General features: G+C 34.7%; 2 protein-coding genes across 2 annotated transcripts; one reads left to right on the plus strand and one right to left on the minus strand.

The window, feature by feature from the left end:
- Positions 1-3,655: 3,655 nt before the first annotated feature.
- On the plus strand, positions 3,656-13,799 carry BSK7 (kinase with tetratricopeptide repeat domain-containing protein). Its single transcript, XM_059587654.2, has 11 exons — positions 3,656-4,262; positions 4,625-4,724; positions 4,811-5,031; positions 6,059-6,194; positions 6,905-7,038; positions 7,139-7,244; positions 7,586-7,671; positions 10,411-10,599; positions 10,961-11,113; positions 12,391-12,504; positions 12,994-13,799. The coding sequence occupies exons 2-11, from the start codon at positions 4,643-4,645 to the stop codon at positions 13,237-13,239; spliced, it is 1,467 nt and encodes a 488-aa protein (XP_059443637.1). The 5' UTR covers positions 3,656-4,262; positions 4,625-4,642; the 3' UTR covers positions 13,240-13,799.
- Positions 13,800-15,366: 1,567 nt separating this feature from the next.
- LOC132175647 (tubulin beta-1 chain) lies at positions 15,367-18,346 on the minus strand. The gene is made up of 3 exons (XM_059587656.2): positions 17,606-18,346; positions 16,690-16,959; positions 15,367-16,198 (listed from the first exon to the last, which is right to left on the minus strand). Exons 1-3 carry the CDS (start codon positions 17,997-17,999, stop codon positions 15,534-15,536), a joined length of 1,329 nt encoding a protein of 442 aa, XP_059443639.1. The 5' UTR covers positions 18,000-18,346; the 3' UTR covers positions 15,367-15,533.
- Between the last annotated feature and the right edge of the window lie 640 nt (positions 18,347-18,986).

The following is an 18,986-nucleotide window of genomic DNA, read 5'->3' on the forward strand; positions in this document are numbered from 1 at the left end:
TTGATGTATTTTTTCTTATAGGTACTTACCATGGTAGTTTATATTGATTACCTTTCCTAACCCATTATCTCACCTACCATTTTTTTTTCTTGAAAAAATATCAAGATATAAAGCTCTGATAAATTATAGTCAAAGCTATGAGGTTACAATGTCATAGAGACAAAACATAAAAACTTACAATCATATCCTATCTATGACTTTAATATCTACTAACTCATGTCCAAACTTAGTTATAGAACAGATATGCTCTAAGCAGACTCAATCTAATACATAAGTTGCTCATATTTTCAACTTCTATTTTTTCCGGCCATGGGAGCAAAACCTTTACACTGAAACTAATCCTCTTCGACCCAAAGGTCATGACAAAAACCTTCACAAAAAAAATCGCTAATGAAAGTAGATCTAAGGATAAATCAAATAAAAAAATAGCAAACAACTATAACAGCTGAGGAGAGGGAGGCGAAGCGCACTGGCCGATGGGTGGTGGACGAGATAGAGCCGTTTTGCACCAATGGGCAGCTGAAGAGCAGGGGAGTACAATGAGCCAGCGTGTGGCTGACCGAAACCAGTTAATGAGACTAGATCTAGATTTGAAAAATTAGATCTAAAGCCCAATCAATTCTAGGGAGGCAAAGAACGACGCAACACGGTGGAGACAGAATGGAGGCAGCGCAACATAAGCAAATGGATGTCTGAAGCAATTGAACTGATCGGAAAAACAAAAAAAATAAACTGAGAAAAGAAAGGGAAAAAAATAAAGGGAGGAGGAGAAAAGAAGAGGGGAGTAGGGGGGAGGGGAAAGGAGGAGGGAGCAAGACCCACGTACACGTCTGGTTTTTTATGAGAAGAAAACACCTACCATATTTTTCTCATAAACAGATAATGTCATACAATTATGTAATTAAGTCAATCAATAAAAGATATAATTGGGTTATTTTTAACGGTAGATGTAGACTTCTATGGTTGAATCACCTCAAAATTTAATGTTCTATTTATCTCTATCGCTTCCGCAATTTTCTTATACTTTACATTTTATTATAGATTTCTACTTTATCTTTTGGTCAAGTAACCTTTTCTTGACCAAGCCTTTAGTGATAATTAGGCTTGAAGAGCACACTGTTATTTATCGTTTTAAATATAACAAATACAAGAATTTGGATGATCTATATATACTCAAAATGCATGCCATAAAAGATAAACTGCTGGAACAAAGTGCATGAAAAATAGAAAAATTCTCTACCTCAAGCTTCACGTCTCTTTCATAGCCAACCTAGTCTTCTCAATCTTCTGTCCTTTGTCGCTACAACTTGATATAAATCTAATTTGTTGCAATAGTTTTTTGTGATATTTATTAAAGGGCAATTTGGGATTTGTATTTTAAGGGATTTATTCCAAATTTTGTTAAAAATGTTTATAAAAATGTTTAGCCAATGCTATAAACCATACATTTTATTTCATCACCATTTCACCTTTTGACGTAATAATGCTAGTTAATCTTTGAATCGATCATCGTTAAAATAAGAATTCAAGAGTTGATTGATATTGTGACGTCAGCAGAATAAAATGGTAGTAGGTCAAAAGTGGGATTTTTAGCATTACTCATTAATAAACATTTTTATTAATACTTAGAATCCGCTTGGCTGTGCGATTCCACAAATTTTTTTTTAAAAAAGGAATATATCGTTTATGAGTGTATTTTATTTTATTTTTTAAATTATAGTTTAAAAACTTTAAAAAATAAGTGCTTTCAATTTGTAGGCAATAAGATATGTTTTTAAAAATGCATGTTTTAAATGATAAACTATAATTTTAAAGGTCAAATTATAATTTTATCAAACACTAAACTACATTATTAAAAAACCATAGCTTCAAATCACACATTTTAAAATTACTATTTTTAAAATCACAAGTTCTCAACAAGCCACTTACAACTATGGGCATGTAATATCATAAGATGTCTTGCCATTTAGAATGTTTCATATCTAGAGATTCTTGAATATAGTAGGGTTCTTGTAGGCTTGTAGCTTCAATTATAGCATGGTTTGGTGCCCATCTCTCTCGCTGTATTTGTCCTTTTTTATTTTTAAGTTTCATAAAAAATAATTATCAATGTTTTTTTTTGCAGCAAATAATCTTGACTTTGTGTCCTATAAATACACATTGACTTTGTTTGAAGAAAATTTTGTAAATCCTTTATGAGAGGAAGAAGTACCTAAACTTATTCTACAAGGACAAAAAGCTGCTCCACCTTAAGGCACCCTTTAGAACAGAGTTGAAGGTAGTAATTCTTGAGCTTAATTATTATTATTATTATTATTATTTTAATTTTTTGGTAAGCAAAAAGGCAAAAATTGGAATAAATTTCAATTATTAGGAAATCCTATTGAAGTATCAACAATCAACCTCATGGTATAATATGAGTATTTTTTTTTTATAAGCAATAATCAGTGTTATTAAAAGTGTTAGGTGCCTCAAAGGTCATCATTCAACACGCATACACTTTTTAACCTTGAACTCCTCCCACTTGTTGGGAGCTTATAGTTTTATGTTCGATCTGTTTCACTTTTTGGTGGAGGTTCTTTCCACCATTCCTTGTGATGTTACTTTATTATTGGTTATTTTAAAAGTATTTAGATTGTTTTCATTTTGTCGTTGCTATTACGGGTATCACCTGTTCTTTCTAATTTATGTTCTTAAAACAAAAACATTAATAAATAAATTAAAAACACAAAATACTTCTTAAAACACCCAAAATACCTCCTCAAAATACAGACAATTTTCACCTTTATGTCGCATAAGAATACAATTTTTTTTAAAGCACCATCCAAAACAAATTAACCATCCAAAACAAATTAACAAAACTGTACTTTAAGATGTCTCAATTGATAACAGTCTACTGTTTGTCCATGAAATCAAGAACAATTTGGAAGGTTGACCTATTTGAGAAGGACAACATTAATTAGCAACTTGTCCTATATGATAATTTCTCTTTTTATTGATCCTATAAATATTCAGAAAAAAAAAAAAATTCCACGTCTAAAAGGTCTTATAAAGGCAAGATTGCGTTAAAATTTTTGTTTATTGTATTTTTTTTCTCAAAATAAAAACTTAAATAAAAAATCCAAACATAACATACTCTTAAAAATACAAAAACATATTTTACTTTTATATCACATTATAATATTTTTTCAAATAAATTAATAAAAAAGAAAAATACTATTCAGTAGACTATTATTAGCATTATATAACTGTCAAAAGACTGAGATGACGTAATAATAAAAATTAATTATTAATTTTTTTTTTACAAACCTTTCTGATCTCAAGATTAATTTTTATTGTTACAATCATATAAATTATCTATCAAATAACGTTACTCGATAAAAAATACCCATCAAAACACGTTAACAAACAAAAAGCTCATTCTTGTTCACATATATTTGTCTCACCTTTTATAATTCAAACAAAGGAACTATGGTTTTTTTTTTTTTAAAAAAATCTTTTATTAATTTCCTCTCACCAAACATCATTGTCCTTTTTTTTCCATATTTTTCTATTTCATGTAATTGATAGTGGGGGGCTTAGGTGTGGAAAAATTAAAAAAAGAAGATGATGTCGGTGGAAATAGGAAAAATGTAGAACAAAAACTAAGCAGTCAGACACAGACACACGCCCACAGCAAACGCATACTCGGATACATAGGAAAAAAATATTATTTAATTGTTTTTGTAATCCCACATTTTCCAATCCGAATCTCAAAGCTCTCAAATTTCTCATTCACACAAAAGCACCAAAACAACTCAAAGATCCCCGATTCAGACTCTCTCTCTAACTCTTACTTTCCAAAACCAATTATATATTCTAAAAACACTGCAAAGAAAGAAAAGAAACCAGGCAAAATTTGGGCTTGCTTTTTCATTCCTTTTGACCGAATCGAGGAAGTCGATTTCTGGGTTCCCTCAGGTTCTCAAAGCTCCAATCTTGAGTGTCTTTTTGGTGGGGATTCAATACTATTCCGTATAGTACTTTCTCGTGCTTTTTGGGATGCTTGATTTGGTTAAAAGGTGCGGTCTTTGATTGGCTCTAGGACGCACGCTTCGTTTTGTGTTTTTTTGGTATCTGGGTTGGTGCGCTTGATGCGAATAAAGGAGCTTTTGGAGCTTCACAGAGCTGAGATTGGTCTAAGCTCATAGCTGGGGATTGGGAATTCTGTGAAGCTAAAGGTCAACCAAACTAAGTTCACTTTGACTTCAATCGTAGTAAGGGTATGGTTTCTTTGGCTATAATGCTGAATATTAAATCTTGTACTGCTTGCTTCTTTTTGATGTTGTTCTAGTTTGAGTTCAGTGTTAGTATTGGTATTTTTGTTTTTATTTGAGGCTTTTGAAGCCGTTGAAGCAAAATTGGAGTCAAACTTTCACATGTGTACCTTGAAATCTCGAAGTTAACACTACTTGTTGTGAAAATGAGGTTTTACTATACAGTAGTAGATTCTATACATAGATTTGTTTTATGGGTTTGTTCAGTGTAAGGAGCAAGTTGGGTTCATATGTCAAGGTGAATGGAGTCTTTGAGCTGTGAAAATTAGTCTAAAAGTTGACGCCTCACGACTTATTTGTGTTTGCAGTTAAATTCTGGGATTGGGATGGGCTGTGGGTGTTCCAAGCTGACGGCGTGTTGTTTGGGTTCGGAACATAACGGACCTGTTGCTGAGACCCCCAGCATTGGTAAGTGGAAGTGTGATTTTTGTTCATTTACATTTGTTGCAAGAGAGCAATTGCAGTGTGTGAGTTTGCTGTGTGTTTGCATGCAGAAAATGAGGAGACGAATGAAGTTGGTGATTTGCCCACATTTCGTGAATACACAGTTGATCAACTTAGACAGGCTACATCTGGGTTTGCGGTGGAGAATATAGTTTCTGAACATGGGGAAAAGGCTCCAAATGTGGTCTACAAAGGGAAGCTTGAAAATCAAGTGCGGATTGCGGTCAAACGATTCAATAGATCAGCTTGGCCTGATGCCCGGCAATTTTTGGTGAGTAAAATTATGTGCCGATTCCCATGCGTTCTGATATCCCGTTTGCTTGTTGCAAAAATTTCTTGTCCTATTGCACGTATTCATTCACAAATTTCACCATGTTCTTTCTTGGCAATTGCTTTTACTCCAAGGTTCACAAGAGGTTACCCAGAGATGATCTTGACCAGGTTCTTGATTATACTGTATGTAGTAATATGATTAATCAAATTTGTTTGTAGCTGATCTTCGGGCGTCCCTAACCCCTCTAGAACTAATTCTTTCATGAGAAGATGCATGACGAGCTCAAAAATGTGTTGGTCAAGACCCTACTCAATTGGGCAGGGGCTTTTAATGTTTTCCAGTTTTCTACTTTGTCTCAATTTGTGAATTTTTGTTCTTCTTTTTGCCTTTAGTAGGGTCTTTCGTTGTATACATCATGTGGATTAGGGCTGCGCTTTTCAATGAATTAATTATTTATCAAAAAAAGTCTTTCACACCGAATGGTTTTTCTTTGTCTCAATCACATTTCTGTACTTGTCTATTTGAGAAGGGACTATATACCGTGCTCTACTTATCAAAAAAAATATTCACAGTTTGGGGCATGCTTGGTTGCCCCTCTGATTTTAATGGCTTTATTATGTTTGCATATCATGCATGACTCAAAGTATCCAGAATGGAACCATTACAAAAACAGTAGTCCCTTTTCTGATGGTTAAATTAGTATTTGGAAATACCAGAGATGCTGCCACTTCAAATTAGTTTCCTTTAATTTTGTTGACTGCTGCCAAGGCTGTAACTTTTGCATTTATGATGATGGTCTGGTTTAATTGCAAAGATAAGAAATACATAATGTTTATCACATAATCACATCACATGCTTAATGATGTGATAAACTTAAGGCCAATTGACTTAACTAGTCCAGTTAAAACTCTAATTCACTGTGTGCATGTTATTTTGTATTATAAGTATTTCTCAAAACAATGTATCAATCTTGTTTTCATTGCAATACTTTAGCTCTTTTAACTTTGTGCTTTTACTACTTCAGGAAGAAGCCAGAGCTGTTGGTCAGCTCCGGAGCCTTAGACTGGTAAATTTACTTGGTTGTTGCTGTGAAGCTGATGAGAGGTTACTTGTTGCAGAATACATGCCCAATGATACATTAGCAAAGCACTTATTTCATTGTAAGTTTGTTGAACTTATCTTTGGTGTTGTTGCATGAGCTCTACTCTATATTTCATCGTATATGATCCTGTAATAACCAAACCCACTATTCATGTTGGTTAATTTCAAAAATATATTTCATTATGTATCAAACAACTACGTATTAATTGGACTGACTCTTTTGTCTAATTATCTACAATTGAATGTGTGTGGTTTATAATTTCTACACTCTATAGTAGCTTTGAGTGATTTGATTAAAAAACACCTGGTTGGTGGTGAGTGGTTGCAACTGATTCTTTCTTCTTCTTCATCTTCTTCTTTTTTTTTTTCCAGTTGTGTGTGTGTTGTTTGTTTGTTTGGGGGGTTGGTGGTGATTGTAAGACATGTATTTTCACGTTTTCCCCCTAATGCCATTTATTCCTTCGCATCTCAATGTCTATTGTGGCCCATAACAGAAACCACATGTTAATAATCATAACTATGTTTTGCATAAAGGAGCACAAGGGAAAGGTAGAGGGACCTTCCTGGATCATTTCTCCAGAACTCATTTTCAATTCTAGAAATTATGACGCAATTTCTTCCTTATTTCTTTCAGAACCGTGTGGTGGAATCTGATTATGCCTCTATGCTGCATGCTATTGTCTTTCCAATTTGCTTACATTTGCATATGGATCATCACAGGAGGTGAATTCTTTGGAACTTATTATTGACATTTAATTACATGACACAGGGGAAACACAACCTATGAAATGGGCAATGCGATTAAGGGTTGCTTTGCATCTTGCACAAGCTCTGGAATATTGTACTAGCAAAGGACGTGCTCTTTATCATGATCTGAATGCTTATAGAGTTGTCTTCGACGATGTTAGTATCTGTTTATCTTATAGCTCACAAGCCATTTGTGTTTTGTTGTTGAAGTTGGGATTTGAAATATGTCAGTCTCATCATTGGTGTTATTCCTCAGGATGGAAACCCGAGACTTTCATGCTTTGGTTTGATGAAAAACAGTAGAGATGGGAAAAGCTACAGCACAAACCTGGCATTTACTCCTCCCGAGTATTTGAGGACAGGTACTTACCCTCTCAGACAAGACGTGTAAACATGATGATCATTTTTGTTCATCATTTGGGGTTTTAAACTTGCTATTTGAGTTTTAAATAACACAAACTTATAGGGAGATGTGCATCTTACATATATACACAACTGTTCTATGTCAAGGTGAAGGCATTTTGTGATTTTTTACTATATTGTTTGTTTTTATACACAAGTTTGGTATATTGTAAAAACATGTATTGTTGATTTTTCTGTCTTCATGTACTTCCTCTCATTCTCATAGATTTCATGATCATTATTTGCACTAAACTTTATGTCCGAAATAAGTCATAATTCGCACATCTCATTTTTCCTGTAGGAAGAGTTACACCTGAAAGTGTAATGTATAGTTTTGGCACTCTTTTGCTTGATCTTCTCAGTGGAAAACATATACCTCCAAGTCATGTAAGTATTCTCCTGGACGAGTACGTTTTGATACAACAAACTCGGTGCATTCTGATAGTTGTTTATTGCATACATTTTTTTCACTAACAGTTTCCATGTCATAAACCGAATGAGAGAGAGAGAGAGAGAGAGAGAGAGAGAGGCTCTCTACAACATAAAATAATACTAATGATGAACAAAACAAAAAAAAAAAAAAAAAAAAAGAAGAAGAAGAAGAAAAAACACTAGTTTGTTGATCATGGTAAAGATTGTTGAACCATTTCCAACTGGTTGCTGTTTATAAATACTTACAAATAGGTATTTCTTAGATAATTCATGCAACCTTGGGGCTTCTTTGTTGAAGTATAAAACATTTTTGTGTTGTGTAAGGCTTTTAGTGCTAGATCTTTTGGCATGAAAAATTTGGGCTAAGATTATCTTAAGAGTATGGTTTTTGACAAGTACTGCACAATCAACCAATCTTGACCTGTGACTGGCAATCTCGAGAACTATTGAAAGAAAAAAAAAAGAAGCAACTATTCCCAAATGCTTGGAGCCTTACCAAGCTAGCTTGAGCAGTGTGTTTTCTGGTTGAGATTCTCAGTTTGTTGACAAATTGCCTACTGGGTTCTTTACCTAGTGTTGAAATTCATAGATGTGATTCACGTTGATGATGACAGTCATGGTGGGAATCTATTTTCAATAAAATTGGAAAAAATAAAGTAAATGTAAAAATTGAGAGAGAATGGAGAAAAGGGGAATACGGGAGAAGCAGTTCTGAAGAAAGGAGTTGACAAAAAATGCAGTATATAAATATAGAGAAATGTTTGCTTTCATTTTCTTGCACATCTCTTATCCATCTCTTTTGCAAATGTATTGAATCTATGGGACCTACATGTGGGTTCCACTTATCCAATGGAAAATTTGCACATCTCTTGTACGAAGATGGACAAAAAATGACACTAAACACTTCTCATAAATAAAAAAAGAAAATAGAAAATTGAGAATGGGACCATGAGAGAGCAGATTTCTGATCTTGGCTGCTGCTTCTTATATGGTTCAGATCTTAACGAGAAGAGTAATGTTACACTTCGCACCCATTTCACACCGGCTGATGTGACGTGTTTTAAGTGGTTTTTTTTTTTTTTTTTCAAAGTGTGACATGAGAAGTTACTTAAAGCACACGTCAGCCAGTGTGAAATGAGTATGATGCGTAGAGAATAACATATTTCAGTTTGCTAAATCAGGTATGGGTAAACATATTTTAGGGGAAGCTTCATTTGTATCTCTCGTTACTTGTCCTTATCACTGTAAGCATCTTACTCTTGTCTTCCATATGGCACAACCCATCACCCATGCACTCCCTGGCTACCGCACCATCCTCTTCAACCAGGAGATCATCATGAATTTCTCTCTCCCTCTCTCTCCCCTGTAGTTTCTCTACTGTTTCCTTCTCTCATTCTGTCCGTTTCTTCTTTTTTCTTCATATTCTCTCTCTTTCTTCTTTTTTTTTTTTTTTTTTTTTTTTTTCTCAGTATTATTTTGTTATTTATATTTGTTCATTTTGTTTTACCTTTTGCTTTCTTTTCTCCTTCATTCTCCTTAATACTATGTAGTTTCAATTGTCATGTGCACTTCATTTGATGTTAGATGGCAATCACATTAACAGAAGTAGCAGGTCTTAATAGATGAAAATTTAAAAGTATAAGGTTGGCATTGCTAAAATTAGAACCATTGGGACTAATTTAACAACAACCTAAGACTTGGAGGGACAAGATTCTATTTTGGCATAAATTTGACTTTCTCCTTTGCGTGTGTGTTCAGAATGGCTGACTGGATTGCAAGTTTTGAAAATTGGAATGATATTTCAGATGGTTGAACTCTAGATGATGAGAAGAAATACATTAACCTATCTTATGTCTGAACCATGGCACTTGAGAATTATCGGGAAAATGAATTAGAATGAAATACCTATAAATCAATTTCCCCTAGGAAAATGTTTATGAATAACAAAATGCCAAAAACAAAAGGTGAGAACATTTTGAAGTACAATGGCTTTGTGCCTTTTGTGGTGCATGTGAAGAGAAATGAATAATAACAGTTTTGAGGACTGTGAAAGGACTTTAGTGTAAATTCAGCTTCAAGAGCTGTATAGTTTATTAAAAAATAGTGTATGTGGGTGCATGGGAAGAAAAGTTGAACAGAAAGAAACTGGGAAAAGTAAGTACTTGCACACATGCATATGCTCTGTACCCTATTTGAGATTCCACGCAGTAGCAGCCCGAACATGTTGAGTAATTACACCTGTTTTTGGTTTGTATCTGATTTTGGTTCTTAAAGTTACTTTGGCTGTCATGTCTAATGGGAGTGCTCATGAAGCACCATTACATCCTTCGCCTTGAAATTTGGTAAATCCCATTAAGGGTTGCTTTGAAAATTATTCACTTCATCTTATTGTTTTGTTTAATCTTCTGATGGAAGTTGACCTCCACCCCATTTTTCTTTTCTCTCTCCTTCGCTTCCCACTTTTCTGTATTTTTCTATCCCATCCAATTGAACACATCTTTAGAGAAAATGAAAAAGTGGCAGTTAATGGAATGTTGTTCTTCCTAAATGCCGCTTGTTGATCTCCCAAGAAGGTTGAGTATATATGAGTTGCATTATTAGGAACTCTTACGGCCATTCTGTTTTTCTTTTTTCATTTGAGCATAGAGTTCTGAATTTGCTATAATTGCACATCTAATTTTCATAATTTCTCAGGCACTTGACCTAATACGGGACAGGAATCTTCAAATGCTTACTGATTCTTGTTTGGAAGGCCAGTTCTCAAATGATGAGGGGACTGAATTAGTACGTTTAGCTTCGCGATGTTTACAGTATGAGCCCCGAGAGCGTCCAAATCCAAGGTCTTTAGTTGCTTCTTTGATTCCTCTTCAGAAGGAAAATGAGGTTAGTTATCTTTGGTTTTTAAGAAAAAGTACATATTATTCTTTCTGAAACTGAGTTTTTCTAGATCTCATTCTGTCAAATACTTTAACCTACTCAAACCTTTTAGAACTTAAAAAAAGAAAAAGAAAAAAAAAAAAGATATAGCTATTGGGATAAAAAGACTTTCTGATAAGGCTGCAGTCAGGGACATTAGCCTAAGTGTAACGCCATCTGCTTGTGGAGTCTATCACTTGGCAGAAGGGCTACACTTCATTCTGTCTCTCTCTCTTGCCCTCTCATGATGTCATTCTTTTGGTTGTTTGTTGAGAGTTGAATGGTACTTTTTGTTAGCTCGAATGAGCTTTTGGAAATTGTTTTGCAGGTTCCATCGCATGTATTGATGGGTATACCACATGGTGATGTAACTTTACCTCTATCACCTCTTGGTGAAGCTTGCCTAAGAATGGATTTGACTGCTATACACGAGATCTTAGAAAAGCTTGGGTATAAGGACGATGAGGGTGCAGCAACTGAGGTCTGTTTTTTATATATCACAATTATAGGAAATTAACTTTTGTTTTTACTTATATACATATATATATATATATATATATATATATATATATATATATATCACAATTATAGGGTTACTCAATGATCTATATGAATCATTTGGGCTTTTAGTACTTTTTCCTAATCAGCTGGACAGAATAGTTTTTGCTCGTGGACCATGTTAATATTTTGCAAATACTATTAGTATCTGAAACCGATTTTTTTTTATAAGTAATAAGAAGTTTTATTAAAGAAGGAGAAAAGCGAGAGGCGCCCCTAATTACACATGGAGTATACAAAGGGGGCCAGAGCGAACCCAAAGAAAAACCCCAGCACACCCACCCAGAAAAACCAAAAAACCACCCAAAAACCCTCAAACAAACACACCATCGCAAAGCCACTAACCAAACACCCTCATTCCTTCACAAAAGACTATGATACAATAATCTTGCCCTTCCTTCTCCTGGAGGACGCACTAGCATTGCCATAGTTAACGGAGCTTTCTAAATTTAACAGCTCTATTTTGCCCTTATTCCTAGGCCTTTTTCCTTTAGCCCTTGGCCGGGCGACGTCCATAACCCGAAGAAAATCTGTCGAATAAGGATCCTCCTCTTCGTCGCAAACCAACACCCAATCAAGGGGATTGGGGGACAGCTCCCCAAACTTGAAAGCTTCATCCAAAACTGAAGAGTTTCTACCCACTACTTCGTTGCAAATCAGCTTCATCCAAACCTGAAACTGATGTTCAACTATGTTATATCAATTTTTTACAATTTAGCATCTTAGTACATCATATATTTCTTTTTTTAACAATACATAGTTTGATAATACAGTCCTTATTTTGGTGTTGCCATATTACAAGGGTTTGTGGTGAAGTTTGGCACTGAATTGTCGCATTATTAAACAACAGAGAGTCAGTAGTGAGCTATTTTTATGGGTTTTTTACTTTATTCCCACTCATGATTGTTTTTAATTGCAAGTGTGTGCTTAATAGTTATGGCTTACAGATTGGGTATTAGCGTATTTACTTCAGTAGTTTGTTGAATTTATACAATCATACTTTCTCTGTCAAACAGTTATTAGCCATAAATGAAAGCTCTGTTGAATTTTTAACCCCAATCTATAAGTTTATCAATACAAAATTTGTCTGCAGCTGCATCATGCCTCTTATATGCATGTCATTGATTCCTCCTATTTTGCAAAGAATGTTTTTCCGTTCATGGTCTGCCTTTGTAATTATAATTTTTCTTTCTGATGCAGCTATCATTCCAAATGTGGACCAACCAGATGCAGGAAACATTGAACTCAAAGAAAAAGGGTGATGTTGCTTTCCGGCATAAAGATCTCAGAGCTGCAATTGAATGCTACACCCAGGTCAAAGCGATTTAACTGCCCTTTTGAATTGCTTACTTTTCTGAATAAATGTCTATAATTGGCAATCTTATGCCTTGCAGACTAAAGTTGTATCTGTATATCCTTAGGTTACAGACAAGGATGTTACAAATTACAATCTCAATTTTTTATTTTATTTTTTAATTTTTTATTATTATTATTTTTTGTTTTCTGCTCAAATTACCAAAAAAGAAAAAAAATAAAATTGCGAGCACCGTTTATCTTTTTAACAGTTAAATAAAAATGATGAGTGTGCCAAACAAAGTTGAGAACAAACTTTTTGGGTAAAAATCATAATGTTGGGGCTCGCTTTGCACAAGTACTGATGTATTTTCTGGTTCCACCATAACGTGGTACCCCAAAAATGTGTTGACAAATTATGCGATGCAGAAACAAAGCGGCCTCTGCAATTTTGCATCTTCATGGGTGCATTTCCAGCATTTTGCTGACAGATTGTTCATTTTATTGCAGTTCATTGATGTTGGAACCATGGTTTCCCCAACGGTTTTTGCACGCCGTAGTCTATGTTACCTCATGAGCGATATGCCACAGGAAGCTCTTAATGATGCGGCGCATGCCCAAGTAATATCCCCTATCTGGCATATTGCTTCCTATTTACAAGCTGCTGCTCTTTTTGTAATGGGAAAGGAGAATGAAGCTCAAGTAGCGATCAATGAGGGTTCTGTCCTTGAAAATAAAAAGAAAGCAAATGCTTGAGATTTAATGAAGGTTGATATTCCTTCTGTTGAATTGCTCTTTTCCTGAAGATAGAGCACCAATGAGCAGACACAGGCATCTCACTTTTTGCGGAAAAAAAAAATGATAAAAGGTTTTAACAACCTGAAGCAAACCATAAGGTTGAATGGAGAGAAATGGTCCCTTTCAATTGTTTGCATGTCTGGTTCGTCGTTGTCATCTTGAAGCATTCTTTTGCAACATTATTGGATCGGTTGGTTTAGTGAGTTTGCTGGGAGTATTGGAGACACTTCCATGCTTATGTAATCACAAGCCTGCCTCATTTGTTCTTTACTGACTTTTCAAATACAACAACATTGGGAAATAATTAAGATGATATGGACCAAATTATATGTTTGTAAAGGATTCAACTGTTGTTTTGAGTTGGATTCAAAGGGTGGAAATAGAAGATGCTGTTGCCATGCTTGTAATTTATGTACAGTGCAATTGGTTATGGCTGCTCTGACTAATATTCTGTTTTTGTATTCTATTATTTGTCCCTTTCTAATAAAATTATTGCTTTATCTTGGAGTTGATATTTAGCTTAATCATTTTGTCTGCAGTTTGGTCATGTAGAGCCATTACTAACCAAAAAGTTTTTGTACCTTCCTAGTGTACTTGGTTCTCCTTTTTTTTTTTTTTTTTTTTTTTTTTTTTTTTTTCTAATTAATTGCTATGTAATTATTTTATGAGTAAGGCTTATCTTAAGACTATTTTATTTTGCTGATATTGTAGTCTCAATTAATTAATTATTTTTTAACAAAGGTAATTGATATTGTCATGTTAGGATGAGATAGTAGTATGAAAAAAATGTAGCTTACTCAAATATTATATATTGGACTTTTTATTCCATATTTATTTCAATCCATGATGTGACACTGTTAATTAACTATTTGATTTTTTTTAACAATGGCTAATTCAAGCCCCGGTGGCTCGATTAGTAGTGTCACATCAGCAAAGTAGAATAAGTATGATTTTTAACTTTTCTCTTATTTTTGTCGCAACTTTATTGAGCTATTCTACAGTGTTATATATGATGTTGGAATCTATAAATTTATGATAATTTGGTAAGTGCAAAAGAACACTACAAAAATTCAAAGGATTTGTGACTCACATATAATGACATTTTTTGCCCAAAAAAGGTCATTATATGGCTTGTGACATTCAAATAGTGACCTTTTCAAAATGACAAAAAATGCATAGACTAGAAAAGGGGATAGTGCTGTTTGAACAGTAAAAAAGGCACTATTTGGTGCCATTTTCAGCAAAGCGACACCTTTTAGAAGCTGTCGTTTGAACAGCGCACGACACCTTCTAAAAGGTGCCCTTTTGCACTATTCAAACGCCATTTTGCACTATTAAAAATAATAATTTTTACCAATATATATATATATATATATATATATATAAAATTTATTTATAATAAATATTGAAATGTTTTCAAATAAAATTTAAATTAAAAAATAAAATTAGAGGGGTCGACTCCCAGCCTTGAGGGTAGCCCGCGAGCCACCCCTTCCCCATGTGGCTGCCGGTTTGTAGCCACATGTTTTTTTTTTTTTTTTTTTAGATTTATGTGTGTGGGTGAAAGTGAAATTTTTTTGAAGTTTTAGGGTGTGAGTGGTTGTTTTAAATGCAAATTTTGGGCGCCAGTATTTTCAAATTTTGATACGTTTTACTGTTCACATGCCACTAAGCGCGTGTGAATAGTGTGTGAATAGTAACACTATTCAAACATCACTATTCAAGTTGCAATTTAGTGACATTTTCTAAAAATGTCACAATTCAAATGTTATTAAACCCTCGAATTTTTGTAGTAGAAGTAGGGACAATCATCATGATCAAGAAGTTAAAACTAAGCTTTAGATTCTGACATCGTAAGGTATAGCTATAAAATTTTATCGGTAAACAGGAACCTCTTTTGTTTTTAGAAAGTTTTGAAATTGCTATGATATATGGGGCCAGTCACATTGTTCTCTTTTTATCTCTGCCATTTCCTATAAACTTTCATAATTAGAAACAAATTAAAAAAAAATAAAAATAAAAATAAAAACAAATAAAAGAGTCAATAAATTTTTTGATATACATACAATTCATACTCACAAACGACATTATTTTCTCCGTTTTGTCACCTCACAAATTCACATTTACATAAATAATGACAATCACAAATTCACAACATAAATAAATACACAAAACAACACATTATTCACAACCAAAGAACAAATGAGAACTTGCTCCAACGTAAGATATTCTTCTTGCCATGACTCATGGCCTTAATTCTCCACCTCCTCCTCCTCCCCCTCCTCCCCCTCTGCAGCAGCCTCTTGGTATTGCTGATACTCGGAAACCAAATCATTCATGTTACTTTCGGCCTCTGTAAACTCCATCTCATCCATCCCTTCCCCGGTATACCAATGCAAAAATGCCTTTCGCCTAAACATGACTGTGAATTGCTCCGAAACACGCCTAAACATTTCTTGAATCGACGTCGAATTCCCCATGAATGTGGAAGACATGGTTAACCCAGTTGGTGGAATGTCACAAACACTTGATTTAACGTTATGAGGTATCCACTCAACAAAGTAGGAAGAGTTCTTGTTTTGTACATTTATCATTTGTTCATCAACTTCCTTGGTGCTCATTTTGCCACGGAACATAGCAGAGGCCGTTAGGTACCTTCCGTGGCGTGGATCAGCGGCGCACATCATGTTTTTGGAGTCCCACATTTGCTGAGTGAGCTCAGGGATGGTGAGTGCTCTGTATTGCTGTGAGCCACGAGAAGTTAAGGGTGCAAAACCAACCATGAAGAAGTGCAGGCGTGGGAAGGGGATCAGATTGACGGCTAGTTTGCGGAGATCAGAGTTTAGTTGGCCAGGGAAACGAAGGCAACATGTTACTCCACTCATGGTTGTTGAGATCAAATGGTTGAGATCACCAACTGTGGCAAAGATATGCACATATATATTAGAGAAAGAAAAAGTGGAGTTATTAACATGTCAGAGTCCCAGTATGTTTAATATGATCATTTCTTAAAGGTATGTTTGGGTGTGAGTTTGAGGGGCCTAAAAGTGCGTTTAATACTTAAAAAGTTCGTTTGAAGAAAAAAGTACCCGTTTGGTAAAAAAAATTAAAAGCGCTTTTAAGGGTTGAAAAAACTTAAAAATGGCTAAAACGCACTTTTAACGAAAGCTTAAAAATGAAGCTTTGCCAAAAAACAATTTTTAGCTTAAAAGATATATTTCTCAAATACAATTCCAAATATGCTCTAAGTGCGAGTGGTTCAATTAATTAGCAGGCTCAAACCTATATGCTTAAGCTTATTATATCAAATTTTCAAAGAAGCTCCAAGTGGCACTAAAATTCATAAGCCAGAAACATCACAGACTGCATAAAAAAATGTGACGAAATATATAGTAAGCTTCCACTTACAGCTTGGATTTGTGAGCTTGAGGGTTCTGAAACAAATATCATAGAGGGCTTCATTGTCAAGGACCATGCACTCATCTGCATTTTCAACTAGCTGGTGCACAGAGAGGGTAGCATTGTAGGGCTCAACCACAGTATCAGAGACCTTTGGAGAGGGGAACACTGAGAAAGTCAACATCATCCTATCGGGATATTCTTCCCTGATCTTTGATATCAGCAGTGTCCCCATCCCAGACCCTGTTCCACCCCCCAGGGAATGGCAAATCTGGAACCCTGTCACATACATAAACAATCCATGAAACTCAGCATAACCTAACAATATCTGAGAATATGCTAAATAAATAGTCAGGCTCAATAGTTTCTTGGCGTACAACCCAAGAAAGAGGTCACTGAAAACGACGGTTTTTGAGGTAGTGGCCTGCTATGGCTAAAATTGGTGCAAGATTGCATGGGAAAGAATGTGAGCATGACACATTCCAATCTCATTCTGTTGTATGTATGTTAAGTTGGATAAAGTTTTTCTCTAATTTGGGTTGCAGGAATTTCCTCAAATCCAGCCTATTAAACTAATATGTGTTCAAAATGCATTTGATTCTCATATCCATTTTTAATAAAGCGTGTGATCCCTCATTCATTTTGGACATATATCAGTTTAACAAACTGAATTGGATGATATTTCTCCATCCGGTTAAGTTTGTGCTTTTAAATCTAACAAATATTCGGATTGAGATCCGGTGCACTTGCCTATTAGGCAAGTGTGAGAGGACTCTTATAGAACCCATGTGCTCGCGCGAGACCCCATAAGGAGTCCTCTCACAATTAACTACCCGGATTACTTACTCGGGATCCGAACCCCGAATAATTAGTAACAGGATTTGGTTACATGACCTGAAAATGAAGAAATGATAAGATGGATTACCTTGTAAGCAATCACAATTCTCAGTCTCTTTACGAACAACATCAAGAACAGAGTCGATGAGTTCAGCTCCCTCAGTGTAATGGCCCTTAGCCCAATTGTTTCCAGCACCATTTTGACCAAAAACAAAGTTGTCTGGTCTAAACAGTTTCCCATAAGGACCTGTGCGCAGGCTGTCCATGGTGCCAGGCTCAAGGTCCATCAACACTGCTCTGGGGACATAGCGCCCACCACTGGCTTCATTGTAGTAAACATTCACCCTCTCCAGTTGAAGGTGAGAATCTCCAACATAACTTCCTGTGGCATCAATGCCATGTTCCTCACACATAACCTCCCAGAACTTGCTACCAATTTGGTTCCCACATTGCCCGGCTTGAACATGGAGAATTTCTCTCATTTTTCAAACTAATAGGTGTTCTTCAAGAAAGGTGGTTGATTTTTTTTTTTTTTTGGATAAAAAGCTAGAGAAGCATAGAGATATATAGGGCTTGAAGCTAGAGACTATGATGTTTCTGTCTCTCAAAGAAAAAAAAAAGAAAATAAATAATAAGGTTCAATTAATACTTTCATGTGGGTTTGTTTGGAGGATGCCATGTCAATCTCCAACAAGAGTTCTGAGCTGGATATGGAAGGTGACAACAAGATGCTTGCTAGTTCCTCTGGCATTATTCCAGCTGAAAATTACCAACCCATCCTCTTATTTGATTTCCCATCTGTCATTAGGATTCTAATTTCCAAACATATGCCCAATTCCTATCTTGGTTCCCACCCTTTTCATGAATATGTTTATCCTCAATGATTTGAGGGAACGAATATGATTTCTCATCCAAGAGGATGGCCCTCCTAGGGCTATATATGAATAATTACTTGCACGAACAGCTTCAGGCTCGGCTTATATTAGTTCGGCTTGAGATAGATTCATTTATTTAACGAACAAAGCTTGAACAAATTTTCAAGTTTGTCTATGAAACTAGCCGAACTTGTTTAATTTTATTTTTATTACTTTTAACTTTGGAATTAGAACGTGTTAGTATTTAAAAAGATATAAATGAATTCTTTTCGTAATGTAATAGATATAGTTTGAATTATTGTAATTGTGAGTCTTCGTATAGACATATGGGCATTTGTTTGTATGCATATATGTGTGTAATAAATGTATATACATACTATAAGACAAGCATATAAACTCGAGATTAGATTATTTTTAATTTGAGTTAATTTATCTAATTACTCAAATAATGAAATCTTAACAATAACTAATTAACTAACAATTAGTATAAATTTATGAAAAATTATATAATCACAACATTTGCTTTATATATGGAATGAATAAGTTAATTGAGTAACTCATGAACAAGCTTGAATTTGTTAGAAAAATAAATGA

The sequence above is a fragment of the Corylus avellana genome, chromosome 3, assembly GCF_965113065.1.
Source record: "Corylus avellana chromosome 3, dhCorAvel1.hap1.2, whole genome shotgun sequence".
Taxonomy (NCBI): Eukaryota; Viridiplantae; Streptophyta; class Magnoliopsida; order Fagales; family Betulaceae; genus Corylus; species Corylus avellana.

Coding starts and splice junctions, on each gene's coding strand:
- BSK7 (XM_059587654.2), top strand. CDS start 4,643: ATGGGCTGTGGGTGTTCCAAGCTGACGGCGTGTTGTTTGGGTTCGGAA. Junction 4,725..4,810: donor TGCTGAGACCCCCAGCATTG/GTAAGTGGAAGT, acceptor GTTTGCATGCAG/AAAATGAGGAGACGAATGAA. Junction 6,195..6,904: donor AGCAAAGCACTTATTTCATT/GTAAGTTTGTTG, acceptor TACATGACACAG/GGGAAACACAACCTATGAAA.
- LOC132175647 (XM_059587656.2), bottom strand. CDS start 17,999: ATGAGAGAAATTCTCCATGTTCAAGCCGGGCAATGTGGGAACCAAATT. Junction 16,960..17,605: donor GAATTGTGATTGCTTACAAG/GTAATCCATCTT, acceptor TGTATGTGACAG/GGTTCCAGATTTGCCATTCC. Junction 16,199..16,689: donor CAAGCTCACAAATCCAAGCT/GTAAGTGGAAGC, acceptor TCTTTGCCACAG/TTGGTGATCTCAACCATTTG.